A 22,157-nucleotide genomic window follows, 5' to 3' on the forward strand; every position below is an offset into this window, starting at 1 on the left:
TATATATGTTGTACGGATTAGCCCCATAGCTTGAATTCTGATGTTCTATGTGAAAGTCACTTAAAATGATAAAGCAAGTATGGTTTTGGTTTTGCCCTTAATTATTAAAAGTTTTTATGTAAAATTCCAAATTTCCTGAGTACTCACTAGGGCAAATGTCAGAATATCTTTCGAGATGGAACCAATAGTGAATTTATCAGAGTTCAGGAGATATTTGCTCAGAAGACCCAGGAGAGTTTGGGGCGGGTACTTCTTTCGCTTTGAGATCCCAGGAGAGTGGAAAGCCAGGCTGGCCTCGCCCTGTCAAGTCTGTTTGTTTGCTCTGGCTTTGGAGTGAGCCTGACAAAAGGGCTCTTGGGGGATCAAAGGAAAAAAGGCAGTAAAAGGGACTCAAAACATCCTGAAAATGAGAAAAGTACATCATACTTGTGTTTAGAACACCAACAAGTCTTTTTGTAAGGAAACAAAGAAGCTCTTGTTTGGCTCTTTGTATAGTTTAGATATCTTTAAACTGATTCAGAGCTAGAGTTTAGTAATATAAAGACAATTTAACTAGGCATCAAGCGTGTTTAGCTTTCTTTCTAGAGAAGAAAGTTGTAAAAATAAAGCCATGGTTTTCCAAATACACTGTAATGTGGCCTCCCATCCCCTCCCCCACCTTCTGAACCTCACACCATGTAGTAGCTTAAAAAATAAATAAATAAAAATGCAGCCAGAAGTCCCTCTGTCCTTTGAAGTAATTCTCCAGTAGGACTGCAGGGGGTAGCAAAACATCACTGTTTACCCAGGGCTGTAGGGTCTAATTCTGATTTAAAATTTTTAATAATACAGTCACAACAGGCCCATTTAAAAATTTTAAAGGGGAAAAAATGTTACAGCTTATCAAGAATATGTCAGCGGATTCCCAAGGCCAGTTTGGGAAATACTGACTTAAGAAAATAAAGTCTTAATCTATTAAACTATTTTCAAATTCCAGGTATCTGAGCAAAATCATTTTGACCTTATAACTAGTAAAGTTATTTATTCTAGAAATTAAAACATAAAATAAAATTTGTAATTCCTACACAGACAACAAATAGACTCCCCAAAACATCTTCTATAGGACTCAAACATGAACCAGCAGAGTGCAGCCCCTGCTCCAAATCTGGCTGCTGCCTATTTTTGTAAATAAAGTTTTACTGGAACACAGCCACACCTACTCGCTGATGTATTGTCTGTGGCTGTCTTTTGTCAGACCACAGCAATGGCATAACTGCAACAGACATGACATGGCTGCAAAGCTGAAAAATTTTACTAGTCCGTTATAAGAAAAAGTGGACCTCTGCTCTAGGAGATTCCAGTTTTATAAATACTGCCCTAGTTGAAGGTACCACCAGCTATCCGCTCAACCTTAAAAAACCCGAAGGCAGGAGATAATGATAAAAACAGCGAGAAACCTCAGCTTCCCCTCTATGTTACTATCCAGTATGGTCGTTTCTTTGGCAGGGGCAGAAAGCCCTTGTTCCTGGTTGGGAAGGAGGAGCTGTTTCTCGTAACTTGTACAAAATTTAAAGGCCATGACATAGTCAAAGCTGGAGGTCTTGGAACTGCATCTCAATTTCCTATGTTGCTAAATAGGAAATTGATGTGACACCAACATGTTTGTAGTGAATTAAAAGAGTTTTAAGGCAATGTCGGCATTAAAACAAGAAGGTACATAAGCCAGAATGTTTCAACATTAAAAATCTTGGAATCTGAACTATACTGCGATAGAGGCTACACACATAAGCTACGGGGCTGTGTCAGAGCTTCATATACACTTAACCTGGTATTTTAGATTTATGGGGCAGGCAAGCTGGGCTTTCTTTCAACCTTAATATTTATTCTTCCTTTCTTTTCCTCTCCTTTATTCAAGTAAATGTTTATCAACTTATAACATATACATAGAGAAGTATAGAAACCATAAGTGTACAATCTTATAGCTGTCAGTGTATTTAGGCACATTTCATGAAGACATGCCTGGCAATGCATTATGGGTTAAAAGAAATAATCTAAGGTGTTAGAAGTCAGGATAGCTGTTACCCCAGGTGGGGGTGGGGGCTGGGGAAGGGCATCAGGGCCTCTGGATGCTGGCAAGTTCTAGACCTGGGTGAGGGTTACAAAGTGTCTGTGTCAATCAGCCTAGATGGATTAATAGAATGCTGTTTGCATGTAAATTTTAAAGTACTCTTAATCCTGGATGAGCAACACGCTGCAACCTTTCAAAAAATGAAAGAAAGGGAGAAGAAAGTTGAGTGACAGAGGGAGAGGGGAAAGAGAAGGGGAAAGGAAAAAAGAAAGATAAAACTCTTCTACTCGGAATTAAAGTAGATCCAAATGCAACCACAAGGCTTGCACTGCTCCTCAGGAGCTAGGTCATGGCTATTGCGAACGTGCCCAAAGAAAGAAAAACCTTCACTGTCTTGTAATTCAGCAGCATCTCCAAAGTCCTAGCCCAGAGCCCCCGGTCCACAGAGATTCCCTCTTAAGAATCTGGTACAGAGGATGTCGCACTGCTGGGGAGGCCCCTCTCCCTATAAGATGTGGAGAGGCAGCTGGGACCTGCGTTTCTCCATTCCCATTCCTGAAGTGACATGACCTATTATCCGCTATTTCATTCTGTACCATCTCATTTTTCAGGCTTCAAATAATTAGTCTATGTTTAAAAGCTCTGGTTTCCCCAAATAAAACTTTCAGCTTGTGAGGCCTCCTCATCCAGGCTGCTCAGTTGTACACTGTCAGACAGTCACTTTTTAAGTGATGTGCGCGCTCTGCCTCCCACAACAAAACTCGGCTTGCAAATCGAGGCAGCATTTCTTACTCAATAAACACCCTCTAAAAATTAACTCCTGACAAGTACAGCAATTTTTTTTTTGACTTCCACTCTAAAATACTTGTAAGGATCAACTGGGTATAGTGAATCTCTGTTCATTTCCTTGCATGATTCTAACCCAGAAAACCCTGGCCCTCAAACTAGGCCATGACTTAAATGGGTAAAAAAGGTGATTTTGTTATGGAAATTGAAACAATAAGATAATTTAAGGATAGTGAACATAACAGCATCCCTACCAGTGAGACTAACAGCCTGATCCAAGGGTTCTCAAACTCAGGGTGCATAAAAAGTTACCCCGAGGGCCGGTAAAACCGACCGCTGCGTCTCACCCCGGAGTTTCTGATTCAGGAGGTCTAGAATGCAGCTTGAAAAATCTGCATTTCTAACAAGTTCCCAGGGACTACATTTGAAGAACCACTGACTAATCTTTAACCACAATTTAGTGTCAAAGTAACTGAAAATCTTTGCTTACGGTCCTGAATGAAGTAGGGGTCAGCTTCTGGAGCGTACTGCTCACTGAAGTCGACCAAGGCGTCCCGTCCATACGGCTGCCGGCGTCCCGTGACGGGGATGTTACACAGCTGGGCATAGTCGTCTAGGGAGGAAACAAGGAACGTGACACACCATCAACGTTTGCTCACACCGAGACGCACCCACTGCCGGCTCGGAGCCCCTGCGCCGGCTACCGCGTGCCCCGCCCCCACACGCCACCGGGCCTGGACTGCGTCTCCGTATTCTTCACGGGAGCCCGATACAGCCACATACAGTGGGTGCTCTGGAACATAATTAAGGTTCTAAATCGAAGATCAAAAACAGGAGGTGAACAGGTGGTTGAACGATAGTATCTCAGGAAAGTAAAGAACTGAAAAAAAAAAAAACGAGCCATGTGAGAGTACTGCAGGCTTTATAACCCATCGCGTGTTATCGTCAAAACATTTTCAAGGTATAAATTTGTCATTCTTACAGACAGGGACTTTTTCATTCACTAGAGAGAGAAACAATGTATCTCTGGTGATCCAAAACAGAGACAAGCACTAAGCAAGAAATCCTATGAGCTACCATTTGTATTTTAGTAGCTACTGTTGTAACTCTATACTCAAGACCTGATCCTTAGAAACAATATTACAGGAATGATGAAGACGAAGATGATGATGAGATGCTCATGATAGTGCAGTACTGGTAGCAGTAACTGTCGTATGAAGCTTGCTCTGTGCCAGGTACTGTTATAAGCACTCGATACACATTAATCCACTAAAACACTCCCACTACTGTATGAAGAGGTACTATTATCATCGTCTGCATTTTCCAGATGAGGAAACAGAAGCACAGAGTGGTTAAGTGACAGCTGGCATGGAGCAGTGCCAGATTTGAACTAACTACTGAAGTCACAGCTTACACACTTCGCATTCTGCCTTTCCTACAACTATCTCGGCTCCTTAGAAATTCTTGTCTTTACTCCTCCTGAACCCCAGATGGATTCATCTGCAGTTAACCTTCCTGAGGCCAGATACCTGTTCCAAGCTGGTTCAGCCCATGGCCTTCTGACTTCTAAACCATCCTTTAGCCCTCACAGGACCCACCTAGCACATAGGATCTTGGATCTCCATTTGTCTGGGGTAAATGAGCTTTCAATGCATTTCATGGTATGGTCCCAGGCTCGTGCCTGCATTTATAAGCAGAGTTATTTAGAAGGTCTACAGATGAAAGCTTTAGAAGGAAGAACTTCATGTTCTGAATGCGTGTTTTACAGAAATATGCTTCCCAAAGATTCATCTAGCAGATGGTGAAATTCTGGGGCTCCCCAGACTTCAACAGCTCTGCCAGAAGTGTGAGATGCAGGTCAGCAGGCCCCAGGACTGGACAGATGCTCTCAGGGCAGTCACAGAAAGCAACAGCCATTTGCCTGGACCACAGATGGGGAGAGCTGTCCTTTATTTTGCTTCCTTCCATAACATACGAAACTAAAGAAATGCACTAAGGCAATAGTGTAAACGCTCAAGGCTTTCTTTCATCCCCCTACTTAAAGGAGTCAAAGGTATGTTTGTGTGCAAGTGTAAGTATGTGCACATTCGTGCACGTGCACGCACACACACGTGCACACACATCTCAACCCTGGAATGGCTCGAAGGGAGTGTAAGGCCAGAGAAGACCATGCACAGTGGATGGGGCAGGATTCTGGTTGCCCCTAAAATTATTCCCACGCAGAAGTGCTGCAGGAACGACATACAGATGCCAGGCACAAAATCATTTCATGAGAAATATTAATTTCATTAAAAAAAATAGCTGAACTTGGAGAAAGATCCTTGACTTGAAGAAAACCCCATTTCAAACAAAGAGAGCACACATGGCCGTCAGTTCTGCTTCAAGTCTGAGAAGGAAGAATTAAGAATTTTTCTGGGAGGGCAAGATCGGTGAGATGTTTACAAGTTTCAGGCGCTGAGGTCATTTTCTCTGACTTTTTATATGCATTTGTTGTACATCTGAAAGGGAGACTTATTTGCTATTTTATATCCAAGCAACATCATAATCAAGAACAGGTATTAAAAATAAATTAATTCATGTTCTTATTTTGTAAAACTCAATCCAGAGATGGCTCAGCATGCTCCTCTCCCACATGCGGCTGTCAGGGAAGCCTCGCTGAGGCTGAGGTCCTGGGTCTGTTGACTGACAGAGTCAGGCTGTCCCAACTCTGGAAGCTCCTGACTTCCCAGTCTATGCCCCTCCCCTAGACTTTGCCTTCTCCACCAAGAAATGAGCTGATCTCCACCCTCCAAGCTCCCACCATCCAGAGTAGCAAAAGGAAGGGACCGAATGTGAGGAGGGATGGGGAAGAACGGACTTTTCTGTTCCTGTGAAACGCTTACAAGCAGCTTCCTGGATAAGGTAGCGCTTGACCTGAAACTAAATTGATGAGTAGAATTTACTTTACAGGAAAAGATATTTTGAATTGATTCTAAAAAGAGCTTATCTTAAAGGCATTAAGAAAGCAAACCGTCAGCTGGGTTTGGGGACTCCCGAGTGTTTAAGGAAGGCTCCTGACCAGACAGGAGCCGGCGAAGGGGGCGGAGCAGGAGTGGGGGTGGGACCTCTGCACCTTGCCGCTTCTTCCTTCCCTTATCCCCTCCCCCAGCTACGCGTTTCTCTTCTAAGATTCTAGAACTTATGGTCCCTCGCTGCTATACTTTCTCTAACACATCAACATTCCAAACTTCAAGACAGTTTCGATCAGTTATCAAAACATCATTTCTGCATTAGATGCACTCTTCTGTATTTGAAGATGTGCTACGTCCCTATCATCACAAGATGTGCACTTTGAGTTTTTTTTTCCTGGGAGCATGGATGCGTCTATCCTAACCCATCCATGCTGCCTCTCCCGTCGTGCACATCTGCTCTCATTCTTGGCCAAGGTCAAGGGTGAAGTGCAGATGGGGTAACAGAAAGAATGTGGGCTTTGGAGGCAGAAGCTGGGGCTCAAGTCCTGATTGTACCACTTACTTTCCAGCTTAGCAATTTTGGGCGAGCCTCAGTTTCCACATCTGTTACACGGGATAATTCCTGTTTGCCTACCTCTGTGTTACTGACATATAAAAAAATGAGATGATGTTATGAAACTTCATAAATTTTGAAACACCGAGATAATAGAGGTTACATTTTTTTCCTCATAGTTAAAATCACTAAGTCTCTACTCAACATCTGAAAAAAAAAAAACGAGGATTTTCAAAGACGGTATCAGAATGATTGATATAAATTTTATTGTTAGCAAAACTTAAAGGTAGTTGTCAATGGGCAAAGGATTGTGCAGTAAATTAAGAGCAATGACAGCACTGACTCCAGATGTCTGTAGATATTGTTGCAAGATTATTGGGAATTTTCTAATAGATGGAGAAAAACTCTAACTCAGTAAATAAACAATAAAGTCTTCAACTCAGATGTAAGGCTTAAAGTTACTGACAGCCTTGGCAAATATAATTAGTTGGTTAAACTCTGATTTACCTAAACTCTGATTTACCTTTACCTATTGCTAAAGTATGAGCAATAGCATACTTTAACGCTAGATCAACAGAACTCAAAGTATCTGGGAAAAACTGATGTTTAATGATTCTTAGTACATGCCTGAATTGATTAGAAATGTGTTAAGAATAGGTTTCTCATCTTTTTCTAGGAGAGCAACTGGAATTTCACAGAATTTTCCAGTGAGTCTTGGGCAAGGTGTCCTCTTTAGTATCTGGGAACATGCACATTTCCAGCCTGTCTGCGCCTCTGAGCGAACCCCAAGCCACAACCAGAACCCATTCTAGTTTGGAGGCTCTTGGTCTTGATTACCTCCAAGGCTGGGTCACAGCCACAGTTCTTCTTGGGGACAGTGAACTGTGGTCGGCTGAGGGTACAGAGTCTAGCACTGTAGATTCCTGAACAATTTGTACTACTTCCTATGAGAGCCTATGAGAATCTCTTGACTGTCACTTCATCCAGCTCAACATGGGGAGATGAATACATATATTCTGCCCCTTGAGTCTTTTTCCTTCTACAAAACACCTTTTACTTATTCACATCAACAACAATGAAGTACCTAGTTGCCTGGGGCTTGGAACAAAAGAATAGCTTTATCTGGAGGGGGTGGGGGGGGGAGAATGAGGAGTGTACTTTGGAAGGCAAATACCATTTCTGAGACTATATAATGTGTCAGTCCAGAATGTAGCCAAATATGAATGTGAAATGAATAGGAAGTGGAAATATTCACACTGCAAAGTCCCCACCCCCACTGCAATCCCTACCTCTCCAAGCACAAAGGCTAAGCTCTTGATCAAAGCTATGAAAGACACACATGGGATAGTGTGGGCCACCGTTGCTAAGTGGTCTAAATGAGATCCAGGCCACTGATCACACTCATTCTCCAGGCATGGCACATTCACATAACAGATGGTGCTTTGATTTTCATTTTAAATAGAAAAAAAATTTTTTTAAATTACCCCTTGGAGCCATTGAATTTGGGGCTCATGCTGTCAGTGGCAATGAAGTATATTCCTATACCCTGGCAAGAAACCTCCATTCCTGGTGACAGACACATCTGCAGAGCTGGTCTGGACAGTCATATGTCACCATGCCACTCTGGCATGTGAGCAAACTGGGAGGTGAAGTTTTAGTTCTGCCTGAGGCAGATTAAATTCAGCTGCTTTTAGAAATAACGAAGAGGCTGCATTTTGTTCTCCACACATCAGGGCTAAAGACAGAGATCTCTAAAGTTTGAATTGCATCATTTTCCAATATAGGATAAACAAGGACCAGTTCTTATGCATTAGAAAAATGGGTCTTATTTTGCTCAAATTTCTAGACCAGGTGTTTAACTTTCAGGTTCTCATATGTATTATTGATGATGGTGGATGGTGCTTGGAGAACACACACACACACACACACACACACATACACACACACACACACACACACCCCCTAGGAAATGGGGAAAGGAGACAGAGAAAATTGAATAATTATTTACCCCAGTGCATGCTGAGCTAGCAGTATAAGAGGCATTTTGGGGGACTGAAATTAACAAAATCTACAAAATTAGAAAAATGTTGACCACTTACAAAACATTCCATCCAGTACTGATGGTACAGAAAGGGATGTGAAAGAGAGAATCCCACTTGCGATGCTACACTCTGTAGAAGTGGGTATCTGTCCACTTCGGCTCTTCCTCAGAGAATAAATACACTCTGAGCCGCCCTGGTGAAGAGGCAGCATCCTTGCTTCCCTGATATTAAGACTTACTGAGCTGTAAGAAAGAACTGGGCATACTATAAAACAGAAAGGCCCTGAAGTCAAAAATCTTGGGTTCTGGTCCTGCTTCGCTGTTTCTTAGTTCCTTAGACTGGACGTATTTTTTTGAGCTTCATCTGTTGAACAGGATTATGGTACTTCGCCTTGTGATATAAAAGGCATGTCATCATTCCAGCGATGGACTCATTCACTCGTTGAACCCGAGAATAGTATGGGCAGGTTGGGGTTTGGGAGAGAAAAAGGCTATAAGGATAGTGCACTGTGACATGTGAATAGCCTATTAGGACCACAGAGGAGATAATGACTAGAGTCAGCCAGGAGGAGCTGGGAAAGCGTCACCTCAAACGTGAGCATCTACGGGAAGGTGAACAGGAGGACCTAAGGTTGCTCAGAGTCCCAGGCAGATACAGTAGTCCTCCCTGATCCGCGCTTTCACTTTCCGTGGTTTCAGTTGTCCATGGTCAACCGTGGTCTAAAAATATTACAAGGAAAATTCTAGAAATAAACAGTTTGTAAGTTTCAAATTGCATATCATTCTTAGTATGATGAAACCTTGCGCTGTCCTGGTCCGTCCCATTTGGGACATGAATCATCCCTTTGTCCAGCGTGTCCACGCTGTACATGCTCTCTGCCCCTAACCCCTCAGTAGCTCTCAGTTATCAGACTGACTGTCACGGCACCACAGTGCTTGTGTTCAAGTCACCCTTATTTCATGTAAAAATGGCCCCCAAAGCACAAGAGTAGTGGTGCTGGCAATTTGGATATGACTGGAAGTGTCCTCATCGAGTGAAAGGTGAGTACGCTACGATAAACTGTTTTGAGAGAGAGAGAGACCACATTCACATAACTTCTATTACAGTGTATATTGTTATACTCTTCTATTTTCTTATTGTTGTTAATCTCTTACTGTGCCTATTTTATAAATTAAACTCTACCACTGGTATGTACGCATAGGAAAAAGCATAGTCCATACAGGATTTGGTACGATCCATGGTTTCAGGTGTCCCTGGGGGCCGGGGAACGCACCCCCCATGGGTAAGGGGGACTCCTGTATAATGGGTAAGAAAGCGTTAAGGAAAGAAAAGCACCACACAAATGCTGGCTCCTCTCGAGCCCTGCTCAAGAACAGTCGAAAGAAAAGTTAGCTAACATCTTCTATGAGGCTTTTATGTGCCAGGTGTTATGTACTTTCGCATATACTTTTTCGTTTAAATCTCAGAACCACCACATGAAATCACTGTAATTTGCTCCTTTTGTTTCCAATACGACAATTAAGTTTTAGAGTGTGAAATCCTAGTTTAGGTGAGGGATTTGAACCTAAATGGGTCTATCTACAAAACCATGTTCTTTCTAGTCCACAGCTGCCCTTCTGAAACCCTAAGAAAATTACTAAGTACACTCCCTTAGACCTTAAGCATCAGGTGAGGACTCAGTTCAGCAATAAGCGTTTGTGACGGAAATTCCAGGGAGAGTAATGAACACGAGTGCTGGTGAGCTCAGCCCCACCAGGATCGGCTCTGTCATTAGCAGGATTTATGTTTATTGAATTTGCTCGATTTATTAGGTGAAAGAGATCAAATTGCTTAATGTTCAATTAAATTGTACTTGTTGAGAACAGGGAAGTAATGAAGTCTAAAGTCTTGGCAGGGTTTACCTTCTGTGGGACTCCTGTAAATGTTAATGCTCTGAGGAAACTCGTGGGCCACAGACCCATCCAGCTCCCCCACCCAACCTCCACCTACTGCTGCCCCGCTCCCAAGTTCAGCCACGCCCAGCATTTCCCATCAGACTGCTGTTTATTTAGCCAGACTCTAACTGAAGAGAAAGATTTGTTGGGTCTGAATGCCAAAACATGAAGACTCGCTTTGCTTTCTAAAACCTGGATTCAAATTTTATATACTTGTAAGAGTATTAAATTATGCTGCATATGAAAACCTTAAAATAATGATTGATAACTTATGAATGTCTTATTAGAAATTACATAAAAGGTTCTCCCCATTTCTAAATATATAGGGGTTTGGAAATATATCATTAGGTATTACATTCGGACAACCTGAAGAAATTAGGAATGAGGTAACCTCTAACATTTGATAAGAGACAAAAGTAAACAATATAATAAGAAACAAAGAGGTAAATAATAGGAAAGGTCACCGTGTTAATTTTCTAAACTGATCTACTCTATATTTTTTCTATCTGCAAGGACAGATAAACCATTTCCTCCTCTCCTGCTTTTTCGGTACTGCTCTGAAGTGACAATCTGAGAATTCGAGAATTAGGAAAAATAAGTAAGTGTGCATAACACATAAGGAACGCATTTTATTTTTTCTATTTTACTTTTTGCATTAACCAAGTAAGATTTATTTTAAAAGTGGAGCTAAGTGTGTGCTTAAGAACATGGCGGGGGGGCAGGGGGGGGGGGGGGGAGCGGATGTTGTACAACATAGCAGATGTACTAAATGCCAGTGAACTGTTCACTTAAAATTTTCATTTTATGTTATGTGAATGTCACCTCAAAAAAAAAAATCAAGAGAAACAAAAAATATACGGGAAAACTTTTATATATATTAAGTCTGGAGTTCATCTAACTTCTCTATTTTTAATAAAATGGGGAAACTAGACTAGTTGATGTTTGAGGTCTTTTCTAGGTTACATATTCTGTGATGCTAAATAGAAGATTTTTACTATTAGGCTGAAGGACACTTTGTCAGTGAAACTGTGGCTCTATTATGAGGTAACCACCACTAGAGGATGCTATTGCCTTTGGGTGGTGCTTACCTGGATGTTTTCAGAATGACTGACATGGAATTTAATGCATTGTAAAGCATGGACAGTCTCTCATTCATTTTTCTGCTGGGGAAACTGAGGTCCAGAGAAATCTAATAATATTCCAAAAGTCGAGTTAGGATAAATTCTCAAAATATAACATTTTCTTTTAGTAAAAACAATAAATTACTAAATTATAAGGGTAAAGATAAACGTGTTTTAAAGTATGTTATTTTAATCTTATTTTTTAAAGTTTTGAAGCAGAGAAAGCTATATTAATATTTATTCAAAATTCTGGATTAATATTCACAGATGGAGACCTCAAGGTTATGAGATAAAGATATACTGCTGAATTCATTATTATCTGAAGAACAAGTTCTGGGTATTTAACGTAATATTAAAGTAACACTAAACATAGTCGATGTGATTATTAAATATGCCTTCCATTCAATTATAAGAAATAAGATAACACTGCAAAACAAAACTGAACTATTTTAAGATCCCTATCTGAGTTTTAAGATTTTCTCATCTATTGTTATTTATCTTAATCTGAAATGAATCTCTTGTTACCTTCTCTTGATCTACTCAGAATCATAGGGTGCTAGTAGCTCTTCCTTCTGACACTGATTTCTTTGGCTATCCTTTGTAGGTGCTCACAGATTACATTTAAATGATATTTTCTAGAGTTAAGCAGTGCGCCACCGGCACAACTGTTCACAATGGCCCTGCCGGCCGCTGAGACTTGAAGCTCAGCAGGCAGCATAAAGAAGGCATTGTCGTGTCTGTAGCTTCTCAGTGAGCTAACCTTTTGTAGTTTGCTTCTTTTTTAAGATATTGGCTACTGATGATGGGCAAAACAATGATCTCCCCAGCTTCTGCTCTTTGCAGATTTGTGTCAACACAAAGACAAGAATCTGGTAGCTTTCTAAGCACCGTCTAGAACTTTTTCTCCCAATTACAAGAGGCACAATCTGTCTGCTGCATGAAGGGACAGTACATAAACTTTCCCTTACCCCACCTTTGCCAGGCTTGTCTGCTCTGGCCACGAGGTCCACGTTTAAAAGACATGGGCAGCCAGTGGCTTTATTCTAGTACAGTTGTCTTATAAGAGAAAAAAAAGGTCAAAATAAATACAACATTATTTGAATTCAAAACCTCAAATACAGAACAGAGCTTTAAATAATAATGGACAGTGATTTTCTCATAGTCCCACTCATAGTTCATTCTTCTTAGAGGACATTTCAACTACTGCTATCACAACAGCAACAAAATTTAAAATATGTGAAAGTAAAATTTCCACGAAAGAGCAAATCACCTGGAAAAAAATAACACTGACTAGGCATTTCTAGAAAACTGAATGCCTATTTATAATCTCTGATTTCAAGGGAGAATATTTAAACTGCTAAAAATTTTATTTTTGAGATAGATCGGATTGCTTGTTAAGTAAAAATAAAAGTGTTGTTTTGGTGATCAGATTGTTCATTTTACACGCATGTCTTAATTTCTCTACTTTGGCTCTAAATTAGATTCTAACAGGACATCAGTGCAATTATAATCATAATGAAATTTATTCCCTATTTAGAATATTTTATATAGCAGAGCATGGTCAAATTCTTTCTTAGCATGTCAATGTGGTATAGCTTTCAGAAAAATAAGCACTGAATAAAACTGACATCCCAAAGTCTAAAATTTCAGAACTGCTCACCATACCAACTGGAAATCTTTCCATCAAATGCCCCACATTTAACTGTCCTTTAATTGTCATTGAGGGCACTGAGACAATAGTTTCGACTAGTTCTCAGAAAGTTAATGCTTGGGTTTGCAGTTTAGCAAGGTCCACTGGTCCTCTCGGCTGCCTCACCTTGACTCCAGGGACCTGAGTTTGGGAATTGCAGTTTGTTCTAAGACACTCCAAGTTCTGTCTCCAGCAGCTTAGCAGGAAATAGGGTCGGTGTTTCCCTCTATGGGGGTTTGATTTTTGTTTTCTTTATAACTTTCCCTACTCTAAGGCAAACCATGTTCCTTCTGTTTTTAATCAATGATTAAATGTGATCATAACTTAAATGTGACTGACTTGCCCATTGCTTCCTCTTCCTCTAACGCAGCAGTCCCAAACCTTTTTGGTTCTGGGGACTAGTGCTCCTATGAGAATCTAATGCCTGATGATCTGAAGTGGAGCTGAGGCAATGATGCTAGCACTGGGGAGAGGCTGCAAATACCGATGAAGCTTTGCTTGCTCACCAGCTGCTCACCTTCTGCTGTACAGTTGGCTTCCTAACAGGTCACGGATCTGTATGGTCCACCACCTGGGAGTTGGGGACCCCTGGTCTAGGGCATCTGCCAACGCCGAGGTTGTTTTAAAAACCCACATTGTAGCTTCATTTCTAGTATTTTTCCTCTGATGTTCTGACCCTTTTTGCACCTGGCTCTTCCGTCATTCATTCCTGTTTACTTATGCCCTTTCACAAGTCTGTATCTCTTTCCCAGTCTGGTCAAGAGGTCCTGACCTGCCGTAACAGTCCTGTCCAGCGATACGTATCTGACCTTTTCCCTATCCTTCTTTCTCCAGTGTATGTCTGGAGAGGAGAAAGAACAACGTTTAGCTCCAAACTGAAAATTAAAGCCCTTCCTTAAGTGTGTGTTTGTATAGGATGGTAAAGGGGGGTGGAGAAGGTCCATGAAATACAAATATTTTCTTTAACTAGTTCTCAACCTTTTTCTCAAATCCAGTTGTGATGGCTAATTCCAATAGGTCATGGGGTGCCCAGATGTAGTTTGTCAAACATTATTTTGGGTTTTTCTGTGATGGTGTTTTTGGATGAGACTAACATTTAAATTGGTAGATCGAGTAAAGGAGACTGCCATCCGTAACGTGGGTGGGCCTCATCCAATCAGCTGAAGGCCTGAATTGAACAGAAAGACTGACCCTCCTTTAAGTAAGAGACATTTCTCCAGCCCACTGCCGACTGCCTTCGGACTTCATCGTCAACTCTGGCTCTTCCTGCCTGACAGCTTTTGACCTGGAACCCTGGCTCTCCTTGAAGCTCCCACACTACCTTGCAGATTTTGAACTTAGCAGCTTCTATAATCACATGAGTCAATTCCTTATAATGAGGGAATGAATGAATGAATCAATCTCTTCCCTATTGGTTCTGTTTTTCTGGAGAACCCTGACTAATACACCAGTTTACTTTACAGGGACCAGGAAGTATGCCATTAGTCCAAGCCGTCAGTGTGGCATGGAATCTTGAAGGTGTGAACACATCCCTCGAGGAAAAGACACTTGATTCTTGAGGGGAGTCACGTGTAGTTGGAGAAAAGCTTTTGTTAATTTTATCTGCCCTATTATTCTCTTGAGAGCCACTGCACTAAAAATCCCATGTCCTTCAACACTCTTCCATCCCTCGTCATCTTTGATTTGTGCCTCCTTTCAAAGAGATTTCTAGCACTGTATAACAAGGTTGCAGTGGGGAACACTCATTAGCTCTATGTTTCCTGGAATAGGATTTGATTCATAATCACTGCTAACACCTACGAAGCATTTACTATAATCAAACATCTCACTGTGTTATCACATTTAACCCTCCAACGATCCTGAGGCACATGTTGCTGTCACCGCCATTTTAGAAATGAGGAAAGTAACATGACGATCCCCTGAAATCACAAAGCTCGATGTGCATAATTCACTACTAAATTTTATTTTGCAATCATCTTTTTATAGCAAGAAAAGTATTTTCACCCCTTTCGGGGGTGGGAAGTGCAAGGGAAAGCTTTCTAAAATAAATAAAAGAATCTTTTCAAAAAAGAGACACTGTAAATAAGCTTACTTGCAATCCCATGTGGTGTCCAATATAATCCAGGGCCATGGATCCTAAGAACTAAGTCCCAGTGGAACTGGGCCACTTACCACTGAGACTCTGTGTACAGCGTACTCGTCCTGTGTGCCGGCATGGGAGCCACTCCATTTAGGAGACCTTTTCTCTTTTTCCAGTTTGATTTTGATTCTCCACTGTAGTTTATTAACAGCTACACTTTCTTTAATCATAGTGTCCAGGATCTATGATCAACATGATAAATGCTTTTGTACTCAGAGAGTATTAATTACCATAACCTCACAAAAGAGTTCTCAACTTTGGCTAAAGGAAACTGAAGTAACTTGTCCAGTGCAATTGACAGAAGCAGTGCCAAAAGCAGGACGAGATCCCTGGGCTGCCTAAAAAAGAAGGCGGTGACCACGCACTGTGCCTCACACGCAGGGTGTTCCAAAGTTATTATTAACATTTTTTGGAAACATATTTCTTGGAAAAGCCTTTAAACCATGACTGCTGAAAGGCCTTTTGCAACCACTGCCCAGTTACAATATTTGTTCAAGTTTAGTCCATGAGTCAAATCCCTGTCTTCCTTCACACCTCCAAGGGTATTATGAAACTTACACTGAGATCTTCGGGAACACATAAGAGCCATGCGTGGATATGGAAGAAATCACTAGCTCAACTGCTCAGAGGCAGATTCCAAGTTCTTTAACTTTAGTAAAACCTTATGAACAAATGGGGTGGAGGGGTAGAATAGCTGTTAGGAAGTATTCAAAAATTGTGTATCATAGCAAATGGGAAATTTATTGTATAAGGGTATCATCTGTACACTTAAATGAGACAATATTTAGGAATAAACTAATTTAGCAATACAACATAATTGTATGGGATGTTAGATTTACGGAATTAATTTTAAATTTCATGCAAATACAAAGTGTACATCTGTTTCAAAGTTTGTTGCCTACTACATAGTAGGTGGTCAGTAAAAAATGAAATGAAGGAATATGTAAATAACTTAACTAAAACTGAAACATGTAAACTATAAATAATTTAGATTGCATTTCAGACATGGTTCTTACTCTGAAATGCACCTTGTATATAATAGCTTACTAAACATGCTGTTCTTTGTATTGTTTAAAAATAAGATTTAGACATAATTCTGTATTGCGATCTATAGATATGCCTCCTTTAAAAAAAAAGTCTGTACAGTATTTTCCACTGTATGTATGCACCAAAAATTATCAACCAATTCCCTACTGAGAGAATTGATTTCAAATTTTTCTTATATTTTTCTTCCTGGCAGTCAAATACAGGATAATCTGTATTCCCAGAACTAGGATTTTTGAATCCAACATATCTATATATCTATATCTTCAAACCGCTCTCTCAGCAAAATAGAGAAGACTTATACCTCTGCATTCTGATCAACACTAGTGTTTTACAAAACCTTTTAAACATTTGCCAATTTCTTTTGTGGCACGTCAGTTTTCCTGGAGATTTTTTTTAACCACTCTCACCTTTCCATGCCCTACTTTCATCAGAAATACTTAAGGTTAAAACACCTGTGATGCAATACATTATACCACCAGTAGGTGACACTCTCCCAACACACTAAGTGTCCCAGAAAGAAAATTTCCTGGCTTCAAAGTTTTAGATCAAGACTTTCTCAAGTCTTTATGTTCAATTTACATACAATAAGTCTAATTAAGTGTAATTATTTTAACGAGATAACCACAGGCACTGGGATCCCTGGGTACTTTAGATTCCAGTGTTCAAATGTGTCTGATTTTCTTTCATTTGCAAGTAAACAAGTATTTATTTCTCTAAGATAATGGCATCCTACACATCTTATAATCCATAGATACATTTTCCCAAAAATTTGAGTTTATACTTCTAAGAGAATTAATAAATAGAAAACATTAAAAATTTATTTTCAGTAAGTGCTAGGGTTGCCAATGGTTTTATTTACTGAGAATTGCTGACTTGTTCTAATCTATTAATGCATCAAATATATATTATCTATTATGCCCACCAACTCTGACACAGAGTCGATGAAACATCACCACTCATTTTGCTGCCTAATTCTAAAGATGTGTTTTTTCTCTTCTCTAAGCATACAATGCATGAGGAAATTTAAAAACCTCAGCTTTAATTTTCACTTGGTTACTTTTATATTCTCATGGATACCATTTATCTGAGATGAGCTCTGAGACTTTGGGGCAAAAGGGACCGGAGTTACACCGAAGTGGGTAAGATGCATGGAGTTGAGCCAGGCTGCCTGGATTTGAATCTGCTACTTACTGGTACGTGACCATGACAGGTAAAAAATTCCTGTGAGTCAGTTCTTACACCTCCTTCAGAGAATGGCTTGTAGAATAACTTAATAGATGGAAAGCATTTTGAACAGTCAGCCTGGCACTGTGCTGTGTACATGCAATCTATCATCGTTTTTTATTATAGTTGAGATCCAGAAAAACCCAGCTACAGAAAATCCAGTAAACTCTACATTCACCAAAGATGTCAAAGTTCTGATAGTCCCATGATTTTCTTCCAGCGTGGCACTAAAAATTCCCAGAAATGTCAAGCAATAAGTACCCTCTCTCATTCATTATGTGGATATGATGGTTGCTTTTCCTGACTTGGTTTTCCAAATAGCTTTTTCTCTCAGAAGCTGGCATGTTATCATGATGAAGAGCTCAGATCTGTGGGTCCTCCCAAAGTGGGTCAGCCCCTCCCCCCAAATCTTTTTAAGAGAGGGCAGGATTAGATGGCACTGAAAGGGGAAGAGGAGGCAGGAACAAGAATAAGGGAACCGAGGCCTCCAGAGGTCGAGGAAGGGCGGCTGTCAGTACAGGACACCTCTACAAAACTGACTACTGTTGCATCTGCAGTGCCACCTGTAATGGTCTAGAATCTTCTAATGCCTGGTCTGGCCTCCAAGACTTCAGTGGAGGATTGAAATGAAATCCTAAGCAACCCCAGAACTGTACTGAAATATACAACCATGCAATTCTCCTCATGTAAAGTTACTCTGACACAATCCATCACCCTCCATTCATCTTCCCTGCATGTGGTACGGTCCACGAGATGCCATCTGACTTCAGAGAACACTGTTTAAGGAGCCGCTCCTACCTCCTCCAACTACCAGTATTCACAGACGTAGTCACTGCCTTAGCAAGAATTAGTGCCCATGACCTACTGGACCAGAAGTGTGAAAGCCTAGTCTGGAGCCAAAACTTTACTTTACACTGCACTTTAATGCTCAAAGCTGATGACAAGTGCTGCGATTTATTCCTCAAATTCCTCCAGCACTGTTTCCATCAGTAACTAATTGTTCCCCAAAGCAGTGGTGCGCTCCTAGGGAAACTGGAAGGTTCAGTGCCTGACGCGCTGGGATGAATCCATCCAGTGCTTAGACTAACACAAAGACAATCGTGTCTTTCTCAACTATCGAGATACCCACAAATGGGATATTTAAAAGGTTTAACGACAGAAATTATAAGCATATCAGTTTTAAAATTCACAAATTCTTTGCTTCCTCTTTGATAAAAGTAGTAAGAACATTAAAGTCAGTTTTAATAAAATCAAGCTGGATTGCTATCAGATGTCTCTAGAACCTTGCTAATGTGGTCTGAGGTCCAGCAGCAGCTGCTTTACCTGGGGACTCGTTGGGAATGCAGAATCTTGCCCACTTCCCTCTACCTTGGAACCAGAATCTGCTTTTGATAAGATTTCCAGGTAATCAACATGCCCATTAACGTTCATGAATCAATGGTCTAGAAGAGAAAGTTTACTATAAGAAACAATTATTTCTGTATTTGTCTACCCTTAATTCATTGTTAGATGCTATTAGGTAATTGTATATTTTATAAGATCTTTGCATTTCAGGTATATTTAAAACTGCATTTGATCTGAGTCGCCTAGCAGGAGTAGCGATAGCTGTTAATATCCCCTGAATGCTTACCACGTGTCAGGCACTATTCTAAGTATTCGTCTATCAACTGACTTAATTGTCACAACAACCCTGTGAGGCAGGTGATATTATTTTCACATGAGAAAAGTGAGACAAAGAACAAGGCTGTTCAGGTAAGACGTTTGCCAAACCAAGAGTCAAACCCAGGTAACCTGATTCCAGAGCCCATGTGTTAATCTTATGCTCTAGCTCTTCTTAGTCTCCATAGTCCAGTAGCAATGTGCTCCACGGGAGGTGGTTTCATGTAGGTATGACCAGGATGTCAGCTGCTAATCACAGGAATGTCAGCTAGGAACAGGACCTCTGGGCAAACTGTTCTTTGCTGTGGACATCTCTCTGGATTCAGAACAGATGATCCCTAAGTTGACTTCTAGGCCCATCGTTTTCAGGATATAAAAGAAATACTCTTCTGGCTGCCTAATTCCTATACTCCAACTTACATACTTAGAACAGTGCTTTTTTTTTTAAATTTATTTTTTAATTTTTTAAAATTGCAGTTGACATTCAATAATGTATTAGTTTCAGGTGCACAGCATAACGGTTAGGCATTTATATGCCTTATGAAATAATCCCCTGATAAGTCTAGTATCCACCAGAACAGTGCTTTCCACGCATCCCCTGGAACCCTGGGGTCCTTCACAGATACCCCAAGAGCCTAGGTGGTTTTTCTCCCAACCAGTCCCCCCAGCATCTCTGATGTTAATAAATTTATATCTTGGAGGGTAAAAATAATAATTCAGTTGACAAAGACAACCATTGTTTAAAAAAATAAAAGACTGAAAACTGCTGACTATATACTAGACATTCTTTCTGGAGAATTTATCATAATTCCTTGCATATATAAACTAGAAAGAGAGTAGCATTGATGCTAAGTTTTTAAAAAATTTGACACATGGTACTATTTTTCCTGATACCCCAAACTCTCCTGAAAATATTATACAGCATATATTTGTTCACATGTATTTGCTCAAATTTATATTTAAAATTTTGTTTTGTAAAATCTCGGTTAAAAATAACTGATGTAATAGTCTAAGATTAATTTCTAACAGCAAAATACTTGAATATTCTTTTAAAAACTTAGTCAATTAAATTTGATTTTCAAAGGCACTGACTTGTCAGATTTACATGCAGTAGATACACGCAAAGCCTTTCATAGAAGAGTTTCCATAACAGCAAGCATAGCACAACCCAAATGTCAGGGTTGTGAGCAAAATATGTACAAAGCTGCTACAAATCAATAAGAAAGAGAGAGTCCAACAATAACAGCAACAACAACAACAAATGGGCAAAGGACATAATAAATCACTGACAAAGCAATACAAATCACCTGTAGACATGGAAAAGATGCTAACATCCCCTAGAAACAGAGATGCATGTAAGATACCCTTCTCACCCATCTGAAAAAAACAATTTTTAAGACTGAGTGGTAGAAGGGTATGAGGCACAAGGCATTTTGAACACTGCCAATGTGAGTGTAAACTTGTACAATATTTTTGGAGAGTAAATTTAAAGTGCACATACTTCCTGACTCGGTATTTTCATTTGTAGGAATTTTCTTACTGGGGTGCCCCTGTAGGTATATATAGGATACATACGTCAAAGTTCAATGCAGCACTGTTTATAATAAAAAAAAAAAATCAAGACTGAGGCTGGGTGAGGCAAGGCGGGGGGAGTGGGAGGACAGACTCCCCTGATGTCCAGTGCTGGACGTGAGGAAATAAAACATGGCCCATCCATAAAGCAGAGTCTATGCAGCCTTTATCGCTCATCAATTCTAAGATAGCACAAGTTGCAAAATGCATCCTGATATAAAAAAAACGTTAAAACGTGGGGAAAAACGGCTTGCGGCCGCTTTTAGATGCCCCAATTTCAGCGATGAAAACAAAAAACACACTGTGACTTAGATCGATGATACAGAGTTCGGTTTTACATATTCTCTTAAATATAAATATATGACAATAACTAATATAAATATGAATATATAACAATGCTTAATGTATAAGAAAAAGGCTTGGCTGTTAACAAACCAGCTGTTAAGACTGAACATCTTTAAGGTGCAGAGATGAACTGTGAAGGAGTAAGTAGGAGGGGGACATAACATCTCTGATGATTTTTTTTAGAAGGAATATATGTTATTTTCGAAAAAATTAAATAAAAAGTGCTTTGCAGAAAAACAGAGTTGAGGTATTACAGCGTCCTGAGAGATGGTTCAAGACCCACAGTACCCATCCCCTATGGATTTCCTTTCCTTCTCCTTGGGGCAGCTGCTTCCAGGGACAGAGGCAATAGTAATGCTAAGAATGCAAACAACAATAACAATGCTAATAATAGTAATGCTAACTCCCTGTGCTCCTGCTCTACATACATCCTCCCAGGCCTCACAAAACAGATGGCTCCGTTTCTGCAGATGGGCTGCTGCACTGGGTGACGTTAGTCTTCCTGAGTCACGCATCTGCCGTGGGCAGTCCTGGATTCCAGACCCAGCCGGTGTTGCCCCAGAACCTGCCCTCTTTCCATCACTGGGATACCATCACCGCCATCTCTTTCTTCATGTCTTTGCTCTTTATCCTTTGCTATTCCTTGTCCTTTTATGGCATCACCAATTTCTTTTTTAATGCTACATTGGTTTTACTTTATTTCCAAGCTGCAAAGCTAATTTATGAAATAGCTTCAAAGTTGCATTCTAATTAAATTAACTAAAAATGTATGCGTTTCCTCATTTCAAGGAATTCTTCCCCCTCTTGACCATTCTGAGAATTTGTCCATTATAAACTCACTTTACATGCATGCATCTTCCTAGCTTTAACACATTGATTTTACAGTCAAAGACAGAATGATACACCAAACAGTTTCAAGGGCTTTCCTTTGATAAGCAGTAAGTAGCTACAGTGGTGAGGAAAGAAATATGCAATCAGTACACAACCCAATAGTCAGCAAGGAGCCAGGCCTGGGAGCCTGGAGTCGGCACCTTCTGGCCTGCCCC

General features: G+C 40.4%; 1 protein-coding gene across 1 annotated transcript in view; it reads right to left on the bottom strand.

Moving 5' to 3' along the window:
- LTBP1 (latent transforming growth factor beta binding protein 1) overlaps positions 1–22,157 on the bottom strand; it is a 345,549-nt gene that overhangs the window by 3,135 nt on the left and 320,257 nt on the right. The window contains 1 exon segment of the mRNA XM_039887438.1: positions 3,324–3,446. Within this exon segment, the coding sequence (XP_039743372.1) occupies positions 3,324–3,446 (123 nt within the window).

This window comes from Pteropus medius, unplaced genomic scaffold (genome assembly GCF_902729225.1).
Source record: "Pteropus medius unplaced genomic scaffold, Ma_sr-lr_union100, whole genome shotgun sequence".
NCBI classification, from domain to species: domain Eukaryota; kingdom Metazoa; phylum Chordata; class Mammalia; order Chiroptera; family Pteropodidae; genus Pteropus; species Pteropus medius.